Source organism: Saccostrea echinata, unplaced genomic scaffold, assembly GCF_033153115.1.
Source record: "Saccostrea echinata isolate AGI-Se365-2 ecotype Australia unplaced genomic scaffold, CSIRO_AGI_Sech_v1 ptg000025l, whole genome shotgun sequence".
In the NCBI taxonomy this organism is placed as follows: domain Eukaryota; kingdom Metazoa; phylum Mollusca; class Bivalvia; order Ostreida; family Ostreidae; genus Saccostrea; species Saccostrea echinata.
The window spans coordinates 8418513-8440647 of record NW_026889774.1 but is presented as its reverse complement, the minus strand read 5'-3'; the positions used below and the strand labels follow the sequence as shown (position 1 = coordinate 8440647).

Genomic DNA, 22135 nt, shown 5'->3' with positions numbered 1-22135 from the left:
CTGGTAATGATTTTGAACTCCCATTAAATGTCTCTAATTTCTGAAAAAGATATGAAAATTTCTCTATCACAGAACTATAAAGCTTATATTATTTTTCTCTGTGGCAGCTAGAAGGAATGAACCAATCTGCAGCTGGCTCCAAAGCCGAAGCATCGAGTATAATTAGGTTGGAATTTTATAGACTTTAATGAGCATACTTTAATACTCTCAACTTGGCAAATAGGAGATGGGTAAGTGAAAGGTAGGTTGAAACATCTCATTAATTTCTCCTCAGTCTAGTAATTTCTGTGAGACAAAATCTCGAAAACACTCATTTGGGTAGTTTCCAGTTTATGATATACTTTTATATTAGTGAAAGAGTCCTACACTCAGCAAAGCATTTATTTAATATACATGTATATACATACACTAGGGAGACCCCAGCATTTTCTACTATAAATTTAAGCGACTTATTATTACAGCTGCATGTATCAAGTAATAACGGTTGGAACGCATTTCATTACAATTGACTGCATTTCATTATTTAGGGATTGATGAAAAACTTTGATAATAAAAGCATGCGAATAATACAAATACATTGATACAAGACTATTTACTTAATACATGTATTCCTAATATAATTGAAATAGATTTGTTTGCAGGAAATCCATAATCACAAAACACCATAATACTGTTCATAATGGGAACACATGCAGAAATGGCTTACACTAAACTCACTACTTTAATGCCTAACAATTATTTCCCACAATTTATGGCTACATGATCTGCCAAAAACTCTACCATCTGTCGCATTTCTAAAGCCTGCGTCTAAACTCTACAAAACACAACAAATTCCAGACATATATTAACCTCCAGAAACATATTAAGTGCAAGTACTCCGCCTTTTTTACGAAATTGGTGATGATCCATCAAATTTTATCACCTACTTGATCGCCTCATGCAGGTTTCTCTATCGATACATTAGAAAAAGTGCATTATACTGTCTCTTGCTATCAAGCATAATTAACTAAAAGATTAGTCAATCAAATCATTATCAATGTTCCATTAAACACTCTGGGTAAAAATATTCCGATGTTCAGTAGAAAAACTTGTATTAGTTTAGCCATCATGTACAAAAAACTTATAATGTAATATATTTTAGTTAATTAATTTGAAAGATATTTGATGTATTTTGTAAAGATTAATGACAAAAACTGGTATGTCACTAAATTCCAGACTTAATATGCATGACAAAAATGAAGAACAGATAGAGCCTTTTTCATGCCATTTTTTTAAAACTATTTTTTCGGAGATCTATAGTATAAGGCCTAAAAGATGAAAATATGGCAAAATATTTTAAAGTTTCTAAATCTTTCTTACTGTTGAGGGTTTATTTTGATGAATTAATAATTAATCCTTAATACCTCAGAGCAATTGTCAAATAAAGGCTAATTTTGAGATAGATGTATTTTGGTCATGATGTCCTTTAAGGCAAGCCTGCTGTAAAATGTAGTTTGGTACCAAGAATTTAGAGGTATTTTGAAAAGAAAAAGACTTCAGGTGGGGGTGGTTCTGTATGAAGTAGACTGCACACATGCCACCATGATAATTAACTCTTCATGGGACATCAACTAGACTTTAAGGTGTAATGTTCCTCTGATAAGAGTGATAACTTTCCAAGGAAATTATTCAATGTCTTATCAGATTTTAATAATGAGGAACATTATAAAGTCAATTCATTCGAATCTGAACTACCTTACAAATATTGATCTCTATTTTCTTTTTTCCAATATTTTAAATAATTACTTACAATAGTTTACCTAAAACATTTGTACTGTGTTCTTTTTGACTGTTAAAATTGAGATATTTCTATCTCTTAACATATAACTCTTTTAATTGTTAAGGAATTTATCATGTATCAGATGCAAAAGTTTCATGATCAATTTTATTTTGAAGAAAGATAACTCCTGTAGATGGAAAGAACTCTTGTAGATGGATGCTTTTTTATTTTACAAGCACAGAAAACAATGTGATATTCTGATTTAAAAAGCAATGCTTCATTATGTTTTCTTAAATGAATTAAATAGGTATGACGGTATACATTATTTTCATATATACTAGTACCTCAAATATTTTATTTTATGTTGAAATAAAAAATTGTTGATCTTTCTATCCACTGTCTCAATTTTTTCTTCATATCATGATTAGAAATAATATTCAATTTTGGAAAAAGTAAGCAATTACGCTTCATACTTCAAACAATTTTCCATTTGAATCTAATGCTATTGATGTTGATGAAAATCAATGCTGGGAATTTAAAAAAAATCGTGAAATAAGAGCAGAGGCATATTTCACCTTAATGCCAGGTTGGGAAGTTACTTTAAGGATCAAGGATTAGCTCAGCTGGCAAATTTTGCTGCTGCTTACACTTAGTGATTTTTTTTATAACCTTGTTTGAATTCAATTGGAACTCAGCTTTTATTTTCATGTTCATACATTTTGAAAGCACAGTTTGATATTTAAAATTCTAGAGTATTAATTTGCTAGAAGTAATTTCTACTTGGGATAAAATAATCTATCGGTAAGTCGGATTTGATTTGAAGTAACCGGTTTGACCTGTTTGTAATATTCAAATAATATTACATCACCACTGAAAGAAGGTTGTCTGCTTCATACTTATTAACCTCTTACTCTGGGCATAAAACACAGAACTCTTAAAACTTCAGAGGTGGGATCAGGTGCCTAGGAGGAGTAAGTATCCCCTGTCAACCAGTTACAACCACCGTGAGCCTTCTGTACTGATCAAATAGAGGGGATATATTCCCTAGTCATATTTGTTATAAAGCAAGACCTAACAATTGGCCTCATTTGTTAATTTTTGTATATTCATTCCTATTTCATACCGCAAAGCCAAATTTAAAGCAAACTAATTGCTTCTATCTAAAGATCAGAAATGTGTATATATTACATTCATCCTCCAAGGAAATTTAATTTCAAAAATATACACATATAGCAAATTAATCACTCATATACATAGATATTAAAATCTTGATAAGTACCAATATTTTCCTAGAAATTTAATGAAAATTATGATGACCATTTCTTGTGAAGTTATTCACATTAAAAGTCAGGTTGAATTTATGCTACATGCATAGCGTATTTGATAATGAACGTTAGGCATGAGAAGCTACATCAAAAATTTATATAATCCATATAGCTATCTGTGGAAAAGTAATGAGTTTCATTGCAGATCAACAACCGATAACTTTTCAAGCAAACTCTTTCATCCCATTTGTGTCTCTTAATCTAGATGTGATAGTAATGAAAATAATTACTATACTTAGCTGGTGTAATGAACTAAATCACAATTTGAACAGAGTACATTTGTGTTTCATCTGATGTGCACATTTCTAAAAATAATCCTCAAAAGGAAGATGATTTGTCCTCAAGCAGAAAATAACTCACGACGTTATAATTCCCAATGGCACTTCCAATCTTCATAATAATATATTAGTAAGTAATTTTTTGCGTGTGTCTAATTTCCATCCTATACATGTGAATTATTTATGTTATGCTTTCCCTAAATTATCATGGGTGGGTGTTTAAAGGTGTTGAAGCTCAAATGAAAAACAGTACTAGTGCATGAACTACAATGTATGGAGCACATTATCATGTAAAAGAATACATATAAGAAACTAAAAGAAAACTGTTTAATCATCTTTTTAAAACATATTTCCTTTTTTTCTTTTAAAAAATTCTCTACTAAAAAGTCACCAAAATGATAAAATAATGAACATTATAAACAAGAGACCCCTGAGCCATCATGCTCACCTGAGTAATCTTGGCCCTGCCGTTCATCATCATCAGATTTTTAAAAAGATTTTCCCCTTCTTTACTGTACTATGAAAAAATTAGACCCAATATTGTTGCCCCAACCTAGCACCAAGAGATCATACTTTAACAAAACTTGATTCCACACTGTTCTTGAGAAGCCCCCTCCCCGTATATACATAAATTATGTAAAACTTTTTATTGTATATCAGTCATACACATACTGATATGTATATTTCGAATACTTAAAATTTTCACTGTTTGTCTTCAAACAAAAGAGGAAAACATTTTCTTTTATTTAATAACAAAGAACAGTCTTAATCAATGAAAGAAATTGCCTATTACTTGTGTACACAGATCTCCCTAGGCAAATTAATTAACATCAAGTTTTTACCCCCAAAGAATCTTTCTTTCAAAATATTCCAGATCTTATAATTCTGTCATACATGCAAATTACAGTAAGTGGCATCTCTCATACACATCAATTTTCACAGTGGACCCCTTAAGTACAATACTGCCTATTAGTGCATCAAGTTATATTTTTCATTTCGATTAATTTCTACGAATATAATTTCATGAAATTCAATGTTGAAGTTTAATAGCATTTCTAGGAATAATTTTATAAATGTTAAAGTTAAAAAGCATATATTTCATTATAGTTACATTTCTATATCAATGACAGTAAAGTCTTGATCTCATGGATCATTTCTATCCCTCACAAAAACTAGTCAGTAAGTATGTGTATGGATGGCAAGAAGTAAAAATTGATCACAAAGAATTTCTGGCACATACAAGTAATTCAATACTTTTTATTTATTACTACTAGGAAAAGAAACTTTGGGATTTTTTGCTGCAAACAAATGCATTAGATAAATATTTTCTGGTTCATGCTTTTTATCAATGTAGGAGCACTTTAAGTTTTTCATATATACAAATTAGCACAAATATTTTTATTTTCTTGTATAAACCATGAATTAAGTACTAGGTTGTCAAACATTTCACTTTAGCAGCCCACTCCCTTCATGCAGTCCCTTTTCTAAGCGGGGGACCATGCAGTAAGGGATTTTTTTGTGCTAGCATCTACCATAACACAGGACCTTGGTTTATACATCCTCATCTGAAGGACCAGTCTCCACGTCCCACAATGGCATTCAAGCCTGCACTATAAGGATAAACTCCTTACTCTGTGAATGTACATTGAAGCCCTCTAACCACTCTGCCGTGTGGGCGACTCTTTTTTAAAAGGTTTAACAATTAACCTATATATGCTTATATTATTTTCCATGATCTTTATCAAAGGTCATTTTTCTTAGATCATGATCTCTTTAGAAGCTTTAATATAATGAACAATTGGTGATTTTCATCATTATAAAGATTAAGTGGACAACCTTTCAATGTTCCCCATGTTTCTTTTCTTTGAAAATTAGATGCAGTATTGCTGAATGCTGCTTCCTATATATGTGACTCAACGTGTGAATATTGAGGGAAAAAATCAACCCAATGACATTTATTGAAGTGATGCACTGTTTTGTCAAATTATAAACATAATCAAGTGTCAACCACACTTAATAGGAAAATCGACAACTTTCCGCACAAATTTGGTGGCCTGGTAAAAATAAATCTGAATATTGTCATTCTAATCATTTGTTAATGGCTGACAATTTTATTGCACAGAGAATTCTTAACACAATTTTTTTGTGAAGTGAGGAATGGATCAATATAAAACATCACTTCAATAATGCAGTAAGGAAATATTTACTACTCACCAAACATCAATTGTTTGTTTCCATTTCATCAATTTTAAAAGCTTGAATAAAATTGTGCAGATTAAATGAATGTCCCTAAGCAGGAGAGAGAGCAAAACAACATTCCGTTGAATTTATTAGCTTAATGAGAATACTTGTTTGTTATTTAATTGAAATATATATATATATTTTTTTGTGTTGGTGAAGAATATTTTACAACAAATTGTTTTCAGCTTTATAAAAACACAAAACGGGATATAATATTTCTATTCAAAAACAAGAACACACTCAGGATTTATTTCAACTGTTAATTATACTACTGGGACTTATATCAACACCTTTAACATCAACAATATTGTTCTAGATGTAACCATTAAAATAGCAAAGTCTTAAAAGAAAAAAGATAGGGCAAATTGGCAGCTTTGCTAGAATTTACATTGAAAATTAACATCATCATTACATCTGTAACCATAGCTGGCAGGAATATCATTTCCATTAACCATAGGGAATGACATTCAATCTAAGTGTTTGTAAAACACAAACACAGACTGAGGCACTGTTCAACAGGGAGCTATAATATCCATGGTGACAAATTCCTTTTTCTTCCCGTCTTTGTTGTATAAAACTTGGAGTCTCGATTTGAGCATTTTCCGTCACCCTCATTGTAATAAATGTATATATCTTCTATGTCAATTCACCTGTACAATCATGGTTAAAATTCTGAGCAGATATGCTTAGAGATTAGATAAGATTTTCACCCATTATTGTGTTATTATCTGCATTTCTAACATTGACCTCCAATTCTTTGATAATAGAGACTATTGATATCACTATTTATCTATGCAACAAATTACACTAGTCTTATGGTTTTTAAATCTCCTTATTTGCCTAATGAAACAATTTAAACCAGGGGGGCATCAATGCAAGCAGCACAGATTGTGACAAACTTTCAGAAAATAATTTTAATACAAGTTGACTTGACTTAACCTTGAATTTTCTTTTAACTGTTTGTGCTTTAAATTTTGAAATCAAAACTTCTCATGTCCACAGGTAATGTATATACATGTACTCGCCTATAAGTCGTTTTTTTCGGGGGGGGGGGGTGTTAAATTTTTGTCCAAAACTCTATGTCCGACTTATAGGCGAGTCATAAAAAGATTAGTATTTTTCTGGACGGCAAAATGTAGTATTTCATAAACATTTCCCACAATTATCGTTGAACAAAGTCTAGATATATTATATCATTTATGTATTTTAAGATTATACGTAAAGTACAAGTATTTACATATTTTAATAAATTTATTTTAAGTTTGCATTATGTATTTTTTGAATGATTTAAAATTAAATATCAGAGTCATTTCTAAAAATATTAATCGAAAACAGGTTAAAACATCGGAGCATTGGTTTAAAATTGTCAACTGATTCTGGCAAAAAGTTGTACCCACTTATAAGCGGGTCAATGGCAAATCCCTCCAAAATAACCTCAAAAAATACAACTGACTTATAGGTGAGTATATACGGTACATGTTATGATGAACAATGATTTTACATGAGATACTTGACAGGTGCTACAGAGAATACAATGTTAAATTTGCAAAAAGACATTCCAAATATATATATATATATATATATATATATATATATATATATATATTAGGGATGTCAACAAATATTCGAGTACTCGACTATCGTTCGATCATACAGACTATCGACTAAAATTTCTTTAGTCGGTTATTCGTTAAAAATGTGTTAGCTAATAGTAATTTTAAATTCAAGGTAATGAACTTGGATCCGCCCATTTCATTTATTTACAGATCAAGATCGTAAGTAAAATTCGGGATAAGGTTTAATTGTTCAAAGGAAATTATGTATATGTCGATTTATGTTCGGCAAACATGCCTCCAAAATCTACAGTTTTTGGCATACTTTATATGATGTTAGGATGGAAAAACAGTGAAAAGTAAGTTATCAAGTTTCTGTGAAACTGAACTTGTATTCTGCAGTGGAACATCAAATATTATGTATCGTATGCCGAATCCGTCAAACATATAGTCTTAAAAGTAAAACTTTCCTAGTAACTTCTCCGCAAAAATGACAAAAAAGCAGAGCCGGAAAGGAAAATGTTGCTAACATAAACATGATTATCAAGGAATGTCTACCTATTATTGTTGTAAATGGAGAGGGCATTCAAGAATTGTTTGGTTTTGATTTAAATGATAAAGTTTCAACCTGCAATTCCATAAGATTTGACGTAATGCAATATTCATAAAGAATAATTAAACAGCTTTTACAAAATTGTAAATACATGTTAACTGGAGGACAGTTAGCGTAATTAAATGGTGTTTCTTTCTGATATTAATATCATGCAGTCATTTTAAGATTGTATTGATTATTTGCACAAAATCTCATAATTAAAAGTTATCGCAAGCTCTCTCTCTGTTTTTATAAGAGACACGCTTTAATTGTTTACCAGTCATAGCTATAGATCACTAACAAAACACGTACAAATGACTTCAAGTAACGGGTACATGTACCTGCCTTATGAAAAAAAAAGGACAAATGCCAGTGTTTGATATTCTGCATTTAGATAAAATTTAGATAAAATGTGAAGTAAATATTATATTTGAAATCAAATACAGTGGATACATGTAGATGTATTTATTGTACAACGTAAATGTTTACGATTCAGAGATTCGTTGTATAATGTTGATAGCATAGTATAAATATTGTACAACTAGTCTATAAAAGACAAATAGTAAAATGACATGAAACATTGATTTAAATTTCAACGAATATTCGACTATCGTTCGACTAAAGCCTCCGACTATTCGACTAAGCTGTCCGAATAAAATTGACATCCCTAATATATATATAATTATAATTATATATATATATATATATATATATATATATATATATATATATATATATATATATATATATATATATATATATATTTGTGAATTTAAAAACTAATGACAAATTACAAATTGTAGGCTCCTAGATTTCAGTGTTGGCCTGTACAAATTTTTGAGATAGGTGTCACTGCACACATTTGCATGTCCATAAAATTCCAAACTAAAAGCAGCAGTCATGAGTGATTTTTTTCCTATACCAGTAAATAAATATATTTACTAACCTAATTTTGGACAAAACATTACCATAAACACATTTTATTTGTCCCTTTTATTGCACTTATCAACATGAAAGACAGTTCTGAAAAAAAAAAACTTTGTTCTGGAATGTTAAAGGAAGTTCTTATCTAACAGTTTATGAGAAATATCAATCAACTGATCTTAAAATGTCTGAAAAATGATGCTCAAATTCACATAATTGCAGTTTGACTGAAAACCATGTCAAAAAGCACTTTAAATAAAAATGAATAAATCAAACTCCATGTATAACTTTTTCCCTATCCCTCACCCCCAAACATCATTGATAACAAGTACATACCATACATAGCAAATCCATGGAAGGGAATCACACCATTTGGGGGGTAATTCACAGCAAACTCATCCATGCCTAACCTCCCACGGATATATGATTTAGGGGGGCTTGCACTGTTATAATCAAAGTGTTTCAATACACATGTATCTCTTGAAAATGGTAACAGAATCTGAAAGTAAAACCAAAATAAAAATGAAAATAAAATCTTTGTTTTGGTTATTCATTACCTTTTGGTTTACTTTAATCCATGCAATAATAACTGCAAATTAAAGACTGTCTATAGTATTTCAAGTATATAAAATGCCAAATTAAGAAATATTCAAATGCTTGCACCAGTGTACATGTACATTTTTAAACATTCTTACATACAGGGGGTGGGTTTAAAATTTGGGTTTCCACTACGGGAAGGATGATATAAATTGTCTTTAACTGATTTGTTATTTAAAAAAATAGGTATAATTATTGAAGATAGCTCCAAATAAATATATATATGGGTGAATTCAAAAAAAATGACCAAATGCATATTTATCAACCCACACTAAAAATACAGGCAATGAAAATAGATTTCTATGTCTCAGCATATGTCTTTAGATAGTGTCTAAATACCTGCCAAATATCTCGTTGATATCTCAATTAACAAAAAAGTTATGCCCAAAAATGATGCTAAAATTGTCAGGAGTGCAACACCTTTTTGTGACATTTTGAAATTTCAATATTTTTTGGAGATCTGTGAAATAAAAAATAATGCTTCATGTTGAAATTAAAGACTTTCCTGATAATATTCAAAGTATTGAGCTTTAAATGTGGACTGTCATAACTTTTGTTTAAGCAAGTTGTGGTCATGGCTGATGTTTAAAAAAATGTTATACCATGTCAGGAGTGCAACAGAAAAAATGTAGTGTTGCCAAAAAAACATCAATTGTAAAATTCTGATAGAAAATTAAGACAAAAAAGAATTTTGGAAGTGTAAAATAATAACTGATATACATTTTAAAACTTAAAAATGTTATATAAATCACAAGCAGCATTAATGAGAGTCAAGTATATGTGCATACCCCAAAATGTCAGGAGTGCAACATTTGATGTTTTACTCCCAAGCATGAAAAAACTATTATCATTATATGATTTTCTGATTTTTATTTTGGAAAATAAAGACACAAAGAACATTTTTACCAAATAGATTTATCAATTACAGGATCTGTCTGTGCTTCAGATCCATATTTCTGTGGTCAGGAGTGCAACACATTTTTTAAAAGATTCAAGTTGTGTGACGAAAAGACTTCTATTCATGCTTAGAAGTATTCATTAATTAATAATGATCTTTTTGTATAATTTAATGCTAAATTATTGACAGTTTTATTATTAAAATCCTTCCTTTTTTCCATTTTATCAATTCAGATGTGTTTTTATCTTTTTGTGATTTTTTTAATGAATGTTAAAAATAAACACACTAAAACATTGTCATTAAATTCAAGTAATTCCCCCTCAACTTCACTGAAACAACAGAACAAGTTCTTTTGTAATTTTCACTTCACAATTCTACTTTAAAGGCCCCAATGCTTTTGGTCAGGAGTGCAACAAATATGTTAGAATTATAAATCATCCACTAAGAATAAAAATAAAGAAAAAATGATGAGTAGAATTTCTCTGGTGGGTTACTGTGTTTGTCTTCTAAAGGAAAATATGCTTTAAAATATATTTTATCTTCTAAATATACATTTAAGCTAGTTTTTGGGCATAAAATAGGGTATAATTCCAGATAAAATGCGAATTTTAAATACTTTCATCTGTTTTAATTATGAAGTATTGGACTATAAGTATTGCACAATTTCATTACCACTTGATGTTGCCAATACTTTATGAATTTTTGTGTTCTATGGTTTTAATTTTAAACTTTACTGCAGTCAGGAGTGCAACAAAACTGCTTCATAATTACGAATGCTTTTTAACTATCTTTACTAAAAAATAAGTTGAAAAAAAAATGCTTGATACTATTTGATGTTCAAAACACTATGTCTATCAACAAATTACAGAAATTTTACAGTCAATTCAGGGAATAGTTTTCATCATTTCACATATATTTTAAATACATTTTATATATATTACACTTTGCAAATAATCATGTTTTAAGGTCTTCAACATATGAAAAACCTGCTGTAAACGATGAAAAATATCAACATGGCAAATTGATTTACAAAGCAAGAATGGGTTATTGTGTGTTATAATTTTTAAAACAATGTTAAATAAAGTACATATCAGATGTCAGGAGTGCAACACAATAATGTAGAATAGGGTCACTTCAAAATCTAGTATTTTTTGTAAAAGAACTCGTATAAAACAATTCTTTTTTGGCTTTGATTTAAAGAATTGACTTGAACGGACAAAAAAGTGAATTTTGGGGAATTTTATTGCTTCATATTTTTTTCATATTAAAACTTTTCAAACCAGAATTGAAAAAATAATGTAAAATAACAATCAAAAAGCCAATTTCTTGTCACATGTACAAGAGAAGATACTCATTCAAGATCTAGATTTAATCATTTATACCCCTTTTACCATTTTGAAGCATAAAAAACTATAATTTGTTGTGATTATGTATTTTAGAAAGTCTTTTAAGGTGTAATGATATTTTCTTTTTTCAAAAGAAATTTTTCTAATAAAAATTCTGAAACTTTTTAATTCAATTGTCTATTCTATTGCCACTTCAGGATTTTAAACTAGAATGCATTTGCAATATGATGATATAAGTGAAAAATATGTTACAAGTAGTTGAATTTTGCCAAAAAAATTCAGTTTGGTGGTCATTTTTTTTGAATTCACCCATATGTGGGATTTAGAATATGTCCATGAATTTTCTAGACTGTTTTCACTAGTATATTTTTTTAGTCTGGAGAGGATACATGTTGGTGTGTACATGTATATTTTATAGGTAGGGGATACAGGATGGTGTGTAGATTTCATCTAGTAAAGGATAATGGCAAGAAGGAGAACTCTGGTCAGTGAAAATTACCTGATATAAAAAGTCCTCAAAAACGAAATACTGGTCATCATTCGTGGCAGTTAGCTTCACATCCTGTTAATTCCAAAAAAAATAATCAATCAATTAATCAAGGATGACATTTTATGGAATTAATACAAGCATAAACTATATCAAAAGCATTCAATTAAACTTTAAAAAACTCTCTTATTAAACTAAATTTACTCTCTTTCTTAATCTTATGAGAACATGCATCAGTACCACTTAGTTATGATCAGTGAATTCAATGCATCATTTTCATTTTTGTTAAAAACTTTTTAACTCATCTTTATAAATTTAATTAATACATGTAAATTAAACCAAATGCAATTTTTTGTTTCATGTTCACCTTTGATTTAACTATTTTCAAATCAAAGGTATCATATTTTAAAGGAAGAAGTCAAAATTTCTTTTCAAATAATCAACATAAAAAACATCTGTTGGATATATTGAGTTCTACTTTAAGATTATTTTAACAAGAGACAAATGCAAATTCTAATGACAAAAACATGATTCTTTTATCAAAATGGTTTCTACAAATTCATCCTAAAAGACAGTGTTAATGCTGTGTTTTTGAAACATGAAAGAAAAAGATTTTACTGATATTGTCAGCTAGTGCATGCAGACACATTAATCAATTCAATGAAATATGTGGTTGTTTCTACAAAACATTTCACAAGTGATATAACACTTTAAAAACTGGGAGAAATACATGTTTATTATTATGACACCCAATGGTCTCATCTATTTCTCTAACAGTGATACTTACATCCCAATAATTTACACTAACCAACCTTGTAAAGTAGACTGTCAACTAACAAGTCATGTTGCAGCACGTTTGTTTTCAGTTGTTCATAATAGAGGATATCCTGAAATATACACTCAGATACATTAGGTGCCAATTGTCTGAAAATAATGATGTTGCAAGAAACAGACTAATAAGTTTTTTTCTCCAAAAATACAGTAAATTGTTGAAGTTGTTTTGAAACTTAATTGAAGTGAAGTGAAAAGCTCTCAAAAAATCTTCTCTAACTGAACATAAAATCTAAATGTATGTCTCAAGAGTTTGTTAATTAATTCCCTTGGAGTGATTTGTGCTAAGACACATATAACAAATGGGTGACACCATTTTAGCTAAAATTTTAATGCATAAGATATTAAAATGTTTCAAAAATGTAAAATAAAAGGAAAGAGCATTAAGATATTTAATTGTTTATTCTTTGCTATGCATATTAAAAATATGTTCAATTTTTTTTTAAGAATTAAAAATAACATATGTTTACAGTTTTAAAACTTACAATTTCATCCACCTCAATTGCCAGTATTTGACACCACAGTGTAGCGCGCATGCTAGTGGGGCACCCTTTCTTAGAAAATTCTTGAGCAAGAGGGCCATGATTTGCATTTATCACTGAAAGGTTCAATGGTGAAATGAATTCTTATAACACAATAATTTCAGTGTCAATCTTATACAGTGAAGATGCATTAGGCCTAGAAAAAAATATGTTTCGGCTTTCATGCTGAAAAAATGTATGTAGGTGAGCATTTCTTGTTTTGAAATTTTATTCCTGGATTTTAAAAAAAAAACATCTCTAAATAACACTGATGAAAAAAAAAAAGATATAGTGTTTTAAAACATTTCTGTGGTTTAATTAAAGTTATAGTAGAAATTTGTATACATAGGACAAAAAATGGAATATTCATTTCTGCTCTGAAAAAAAAAAGCGTTTAAGAAATTAGGGCTATAAATTGCAAGTGCTATAAAGTAAAGTTGGTCAGCAAAGCAGAAACAAACCATTTTTTTAGGCCTATAATGAAAAAGAGGCCTATGGGCCACATCGCTCACCTGAGCACTTTGGCTAGGGAAAAGCTGAAATCAGTTCAATATTGAAAAGTTAGATATAAAGATGGTTTGGGGGAGGTAGTAATGATTTCAATGAACTTGAATCTACACCATCTATGCTTTTGAATTAATATGATATTAATGGCTTTGCTGTTCATAAGAAGAACTTTTTATTAATATATCCTTTATATTCCTTTGTATAACTATGATCCCCTGTTATGGCCCCTTTATACTCCTGAGGGGTCATGATTTGAACAAATTTGAATCTACATTACCTGAGGATGCTTTTATTTTATTGTGACCAATTACGGCCTTGCTGTTCTTGAGAGTAAGATTTTTAAAGATTTTCCCTATGTATTCCTATGTAGAACATAAATTGCCTATTGTGGCCCCACCCTACTCCTGTGGATCATGATTTGAACAAATTTGAATCTACACTACCTGAGGATGCTTCTTCATAAATATGACTAATCATGGCTTTGCTGTTCTTAAGAAGACTTTTAAAGCTTTTCCCTATTTATTCCTATCTAAAACATTGATCGCCCATTGTGGCCCAACCCTACCCACTGGGGCCATGATTTGAACAAACTTGAATCTACACTGCCTGAGGATGATTTCACATAATTTCATATTTTCTAGCACACTGATTCTTGAGAAAAAGATTTTTAGCTCTACTGGTCAGAGACCTGAAGAGCTTGTGCGATAGTAAGGTGTCCATCGTCCGTCTGTCTGTCTGTCTGTCCGTCCGTCTGTAAACAATTTTTCAAAACGCTACTCCTCCTACAGTTTTGGTCTGATTTCAGTATAACTTGGCACACAAGTAGACTACATAAGTACACATAATTCTGTGTATTGGTTTTTGATTTCGATGAACGGTGTTGCCATGGTTACTAAAAATAGAAATTTCCTTGAGAAACTTTCAAAACGCTACTCCTCCTACAGTTTTGATCTGATTTCAGTAAAACTTGGCATATAAGTAGACTACACTAAGATATATAATTCTGTGTATCGGTTTTTAATTTCGATGAACGGTGTTGCCATGGTTACTAAAAATAGAAATTTCTCTGTAATACTTTCAAAATGCTACTCTTCCTACAGTTTTGGTCTGATTTCAGCATAACTTGGCACACAAGTAGACTACACTAAGATACATAATTCTGTGTATTGGTTTTTAATTTTGATGAACAGTGTTGCCATGGTTACTAAAAATAGAAATTTCTCTGTAATACTTTCAAAATGCTACTCTTCCTACACTAAGATACATAATTCTGTATATCGTTTTTTTTTTTATTTTGATGAATGGAGTTTCCATGGTTACTAAAAATAGAAATTTCCTTGAGATACTTTCAAAATGGCTACTCCTCCTACAGTTTTGATCTGATTTCAGCATAACTTAGCACACAAGTAGACTACACAAAGATACATAATTCTGTGTATCGGTTTTTAATTTTGATGAATGGTGTTGCCATGGTTACTAAAAATAGAAATTTCTCTGTAATACTTTCAAAATGCTACTCTTCCTACAGTTTTGGTCTGATTTCAGTATAACTTGGCACACAAGTAGACTACACTAAGATACATAATTCTGTGTAATGGTTTTTAATTTTGATGAACAGTGTTGCCATGGTTACTAAAAATAGAAATTTCTCTGTAATACTTTCAAAATGCTACTCTTCCTACACTAAGATACATAATTCTGTATATCGTTTTTTTTTTTATTTTGATGAATGGAGTTGCCATGGTTACTAAAAATAGAAATTTCCTTGAGAAACTTTCAAAACGCTACTCCTCCTACAGTTTTGATCTGATTTCAGTAAAACTTGGCATATAAGTAGACTACACTAAGATATATAATTCTGTGTATCGGTTTTTAATTTTGATGAACGGTGTTGCCATGGTTACTAAAAATAGAAATTTCTCTGTAATACTTTCAAAATGCTACTCTTCCTACAGTTTTGGTCTGATTTCAGCATAACTTGGCACACAAGTAGACTACACTAAGATACATAATTCTGTGTATTGGTTTTTAATTTTGATGAACGGTGTTGCCATGGTTACTAAAAATAGAAATTTCTCTGTAATACTTTCAAAATGCTACTCTTCCTACACTAAGATACATAATTCTGTATATCGTTTTTTTTTTTATTTTGATGAATGGAGTTTCCATGGTTACTAAAAATAGAAATTTCCTTGAGATACTTTCAAAATGGCTACTCCTCCTACAGTTTTGATCTGATTTCAGCATAACTTAGCACACAAGTAGACTACACAAAGATACATAATTCTGTGTATCGGTTTTTAATTTTGATGAACGGTGTTGCCATGGTTACTAAAAATAGAAATTTCTCTGTAATACTTTCAAAATGCTACTCTTCCTACAGTTTTGGTCTGATTTCAGCATAACTTGGCACACAAGTAGACTACACTAAGATACATAATTCTGTGTAATGGTTTTTAATTTTGATGAACAGTGTTGCCATGGTTACTAAAAATAGAAATTTCTCTGTAATACTTTCAAAATGCTACTCTTCCTACACTAAGATACATAATTCTGTATATCGTTTTTTTTTTTATTTTGATGAATGGAGTTGCCATGGTTACTAAAAATAGAAATTTCCTTGAGATACTTTCAAAATGGCTACTCCTCCTACAGTTTTGATCTGATTTCAGCATAACTTAGCACACAAGTAGACTACACTAAGATACATAATTCTGTGTATCGGTTTTTAATTTTGATGAACGGTGTTGCCATGGTTACTAAAAATAGAAATTTCTCTGTAATACTTTCAAAATGCTACTCTTCCTACAGTTTTGGTCTGATTTCAGTATAACTTGGCACACAAGTAGACTACACTAAGATACATAATTGTCTTTATTGTTTTCTTGATTTCGATGAATGGAGTTGCCATGGTTACTAAAAATAGAAATTTCCTTGAGATACTTTCAAAATGCTACTCCTCCTACAGTTTTGATCTGATTCAATATAACTTGGCACACAAGAAGACTACACTAAAATACATAATTCTATTTATTGGTTTTTGATTTCGATGAACGGTGTTGCGATGGTTACTAAAAATAGAAATTTCTGTGAAATACTTTCAAAATGCTATTCTTCCTATAGTTTTGGTCTGATTTCAGTATAACTTGGCACACAAGTAGACTACACTAAGTTACATAATTGTCTTTATTGTTTTCTTGATTTTGTTGAATGATGTTGCCATGGTTACTAAAATTGAAATTTCTGTAAAATTCTTTCAAATGGCTACTCTTCCTACAGTTTTAGTCTGATTGCAATAAATCTTGCCACAAAAAGAGACTAAACCAAGGATCATTATTCTATTTATTGCTGTTGCAAAGTTTCAAGTCCAAGTGCTACTTTTATCTTCCTTCAATATAAGTACAAACCAGGAGAGCTACAGTCTCGTCAGAGACGTCTGGTTAAATGATAACATTAATTTTTTACTGATTTGTAATTCTCCCCTTGGAATAAGACGTGGCCCTTCATTTGAACAAACTTGAATTCCCTTTACCAAAGGATACTTTGTGGCTAGTTCAGTTGATATTGGCCCAGTGGTTCTTAAAAAGAAGATAAAAATGTGAAAAGTTTACAACGGTGACAACGACAGACAACAGACAAATTTCAATCAAGAAAGCTCACATTAGCCTTAGGCTCAGGTGAGCTAAAAACAGTTAAATTTGTAATTCAATTTTTAATTGATTAATCAATTACACTACATGTATGCCATTCTTTCAAACATGATGTAGTCAGAAAAAATATGAAGAACACTTTAATTTGTGATTAAAATTAAAACATAATAAATATACCACCTTTGGAATAAAAGAGATGAAATTAATCAGCCCTACACAGTCTCAATAAAAATCGATTGAAAGATCTGTCAATTTTTGTCTCCGTCTCATTTAGATGATGGATTGTTCTATACCTTTCTTTCCTAGTTTGACCCTTTCCTGTTCGAAGAGTTCTGATGGAATATCTTGACAATCGTCGATCCCTGACTGACATTGATTGATTGACATATCACTGTACTGGAGTCTCTGAAGAGGATTACACACAAAGAAATAATATCCTGACAAACTTTCTGATCATCAAGACAACTAGAACTGCATAATGAGGGAAAAAATTATATCATATTAATTTTTTTTAAATGTATTAATTACTGGTACTATGTTTTGAATGCAAGCATGTAATTTATTTACAGAAATTATAACAGACATGTCACTAAGTTTTAAGCAATTGATTAAAAAAAGCCTACCAATTCATCAATGTCCTTGACATTTAGAGGAACTTGCACAATTCCCCAGAGATGGTAAAATCTGCAAATATGTCATGCAATGAAAGAAAATCATTCCAACTGCTTGTTGAAATCATCTAGTATTTAGATTTTAGATATTAAAAGTTTCATTTTTTATTTGAGGAAAAGGTGTTCAAAAGAAAACATTAATCAAGACCACAGAAGAAATTAAGTTAACTTTATATATATAAAACTTTAATTACTATTGCTAGCTGAGTACATAAAAGTTGTTTTGTGAACCATAAAAGCTGATTGATGAACTTTTACGCTACATTGACTTTAATTAAATAAACTAACCCAGGAGTGTCTGAACCATGATTGTTTGGGTTCTGTAAACTTATGATGACTTCTAGGAAATCTTTTGGGGCATACACTGGACGGATTTGGCTCAAATCTGTTGAAAACGTATATTTTTTAAAAATATATACATATATAATTAATGCAGAATATATTATCAGAAATTCTGAAACAACTTCTAAATATAAACCATCTTTATGATTTTTTTTTAAAAGTAGTTATTTGCATCTTGCATACATACTACAAAATAAATTTATACAAAAAATTTTACTTAAAACACAACACCAACAATAAAAAATACATGTACTTTTTAAGATACATTTAGATTTATATTATATTTTTCTTTAATAATTCAGATTAATTGTTATAGTTTTTTATCCCCAAAATTAAACACTCTAATTGTTCATGCAGAGAAAGCAAATCTTCTCTATATTTGAGCAATCTACCATCACCCACATTTCAGACTCATTTTTCAATCCTGTCTCTGCGACAGATCAAATTTTGTATTATTTCTGTTGCAATCTAGATAATGAAGATTTTCATAATTTCTCTTGCAATCTACAAAATGAATATTTTCCAAGTACTTTGATCAAAAAAATTCTAAACTTTAAATCTCCACAACAAATAATTTAATCAGTGGCAGATCGAAACTAAACTCCATTCTGGAGGCAAAAATAATTAATAAATATAATTATTTATCTTTAAAAAAAACACATTCAAGTAACTGATGAAATCAATTTGGATCAAATTAACCTGAGTTACATGTAACTTAATTATTATGAATTTAAAAACAAGTTAACCTAGAATGTTATATTTAATATATTATGGATTTTCTAACACACAACTGTGAAATAATTTAATCAAGTATGGACAGGGTTAAGTAACAAGAGGCCCAAGGGCCTAGAATCACTCTTCTGAAAATTGTACAACCTATAATCTCATCTGTTTTAAGCTCCTGGTCACCTATAGCTGTATATAAGTATAAAGCCTTGAAATTCCAAGCAAGTTAGCATGGCAACTACTGACAAAGTTTGATAATTCAAAGCCAATTAGTATCTGAAATATTTAAATTTAGCTATGAAGTTGCAAAAGTAGGTCAGAGTGACCTACTTTTTGGTTGATACACTCCGAGGACTCAAGATGTATCAACTGACAAAATTTCATTATTCTAAGCCAATTAGTCTCTGAAATATAGCAATCAAATTCCAAAAGTACATGTAGGTCACAGTGACCTACTTTTTGGTTGACATACTTTGAGGACTCAAAATGCATCAACTGACAAAGTTTAATGATTCTAAGCCAATTACATGTACTATCTTAAATAGCCATGAAATTGCAAAAGTAGGTCATGGTGACCTACTTTTTGGTCAGCACACTCCGGGTACCCAAAATAAACTGACAAAATTTGATTATTCTAAGCCAGTAAATATCTGAAATAGCAATCAAATTCCAAAAGTAGGTCACAGTGACCTACTTTTTGGTTGACACACTTTGAGGACCCAAAATGCATCAACTGACAAAGTTTGATGATTCTAAGCCAATTGGTAACTGAAAAAGCCAGTGAATTCTAAAAGTAGGTCACAGTGACCTACTTTTTTGTTGACACACTTCAGGTACCCAAGATGCATCAACTGACAAAGTTTGATAATTCAAAGCCAATTAGTATCTGAAATATTCAAATTTAGCCACGAAATTGCAAAAGTAGGTCACGGTGACCTACTTTTTGGTCGATATCCTCTTAGGACTCAACATCAACTGCAATAGTTTGATGATTCTAAGCCAGTTAGTTCATTGTATCTGAATTATTTAAATTAAGCCATAAAATTGCAAAAGTAGGTCAAGGTAACCTACTTTTTGGTTGACACTCGGAGGACTCAAGATGCACCAACTGACAAAGTTTGATGATCCTATGCTACAAAGTGTCCAAAATATGCCTCTAAATCAATTTGAAAATGAATACTTGTAAAATTCCAGACATAGGTCACTGTGACCTACTATTTGATAAATCTGTTTTAAGGCTCCTAGGTGCATTAACTTACAAGGTTTGATGATTCTAATCCTCTTAGTATCTGAAATAATGACCTTTAATGTCTAGAAAATAATTAGCCATAAAATTCAGAAAGTAGGTCATGGTGACCTACTTTTTAGTTGACACACTTCAAGGTCCCATGATGCATACACTGACAAGTTTTGATGATCATAGGCTTCCAAGTATCCAAGTTATGCATCAAAATGAAAATGAATACCTGCAAAATTCAAAAAGTAGGTCACCATGACCTACTTTTGAATCAATATGATATGAGGTCCAAAGATGCATCAACTGACAAGATTTGATGATCCTAGGCCTTATAGTAAGCAAAAAATATCTACAATTTAATAAAATGTAATTTTTGGTCAACTTTGAAGTGACCTTGAGAACACACCCTTTGCCTCAGGGTGATGCCTTGAACAATTTTTAATCTACAACATATCCTCATCCTTGTATGTAAGTTTGGTGATAATCTGCCCTGTGGTTCTTGAGAAGAAGATTTTTTAGCAACCAGTACTTTTGTTTTTACTTTCCTAATTATCTCCCCTTGTTTAAGGGTCCCATCCCTATTTTTAGTACAAATGAGAGCCCTTGGGCCAAGGATGCTCTGTGACAAATTTGACAAAAATTAGTCAAGGGGTTCTTGAGTTATGGCCCATATTCCAACAAGAGGCCCAGGGGCCACATCGCTCACCTGAGCATTCTGGCTAGGAAAAAGCAGAAATCAGTTCAGTCTTTAAAAGTTTTGATATAAAAGTGGTTCGAGGGGGGGGGGGGGGGAATTTGAACTTGAATCTATACTTCAAAGGGATGCTTTTGAATTAATATGACAAATAATGGCTATGCTTTTCTTAGGAAGACAATTTTTAATGATATATCATTTGTATTCCTTTGTATAACTATGATCCCCTGTTATGGCCCCTCTATTTTCCTGGGGGGTCATGATTTGAACAAATTTGAATCTAAATTACCTGAGGATGATTGCATTTAAATATGACGAATTATTGCTTTGCTGTTCTTCAGAAGAAGATTTTAAAAGGCTTGCTTTTTTCTATGTATTCCTATGTAAAACTTTGATCACCCATTGTGGCCCAGCCCTACCCCTGGGAGGTCATAATTTAAACAAACTTGAATCTATACTACCTGAGGATGCACCCATAAAAAAAATCATGGCTTTGCTGTACTTGAGAAAAAGATTTTCACAAATTTTTCCTATGTATTCCTATGTTAAACTTTGATCACCCATTGTGGCCCCACCTTACCCCAGGGGGTCATGATTGGAACAAACTTGAACCTGCACTACCTGAGGATGCTTCCATGTAAATATGACCAATCATAGCTTTGCTGTTCTTGAGAAGAAGATTTTTAAAGAATTTTCCTATATATTCCTATGTAAAACTTTGATCGCCCATTGTGGCCCCACCCTACCTCCGGGGGTCATGATTTGAACAAACTTGAATCTACACTACCTGAGGATGCTACTACATAAATATAACCAATCATGGCTTTGCTGTTCTTGAGAAGAAGATTTTTAAAGAGTTTTCCTATATATTCCTATTTAAAACTTTGATCATCCATTGTGGCCCCACCCTACCCCTGGGGGTCATGATTTGAACAAACTTGAATCTTCACTACCTG

At 30.8% G+C, this 22135-nt stretch overlaps 1 protein-coding gene across 3 annotated transcripts in view; it reads right to left on the bottom strand.

The window, feature by feature from the left end:
- LOC133191940 (TBC1 domain family member 19-like) overlaps positions 1-22135 on the bottom strand; it is a 38732-nt gene that overhangs the window by 5088 nt on the left and 11509 nt on the right. For all 3 annotated transcript variants that reach the window (XM_061327712.1, XM_061327713.1, XM_061327714.1), the window contains 7 exons: positions 18469-18565; positions 18133-18193; positions 17803-17914; positions 13317-13429; positions 12813-12887; positions 12013-12075; positions 9009-9171 (listed from right to left, as the gene is read on the bottom strand). In XM_061327712.1, coding sequence (XP_061183696.1) covers positions 9009-9171; positions 12013-12075; positions 12813-12887; positions 13317-13429; positions 17803-17914; positions 18133-18193; positions 18469-18565 — 684 coding nt within the window. The remainder of the gene's footprint in view (positions 1-9008; positions 9172-12012; positions 12076-12812; positions 12888-13316; positions 13430-17802; positions 17915-18132; positions 18194-18468; positions 18566-22135) is intronic.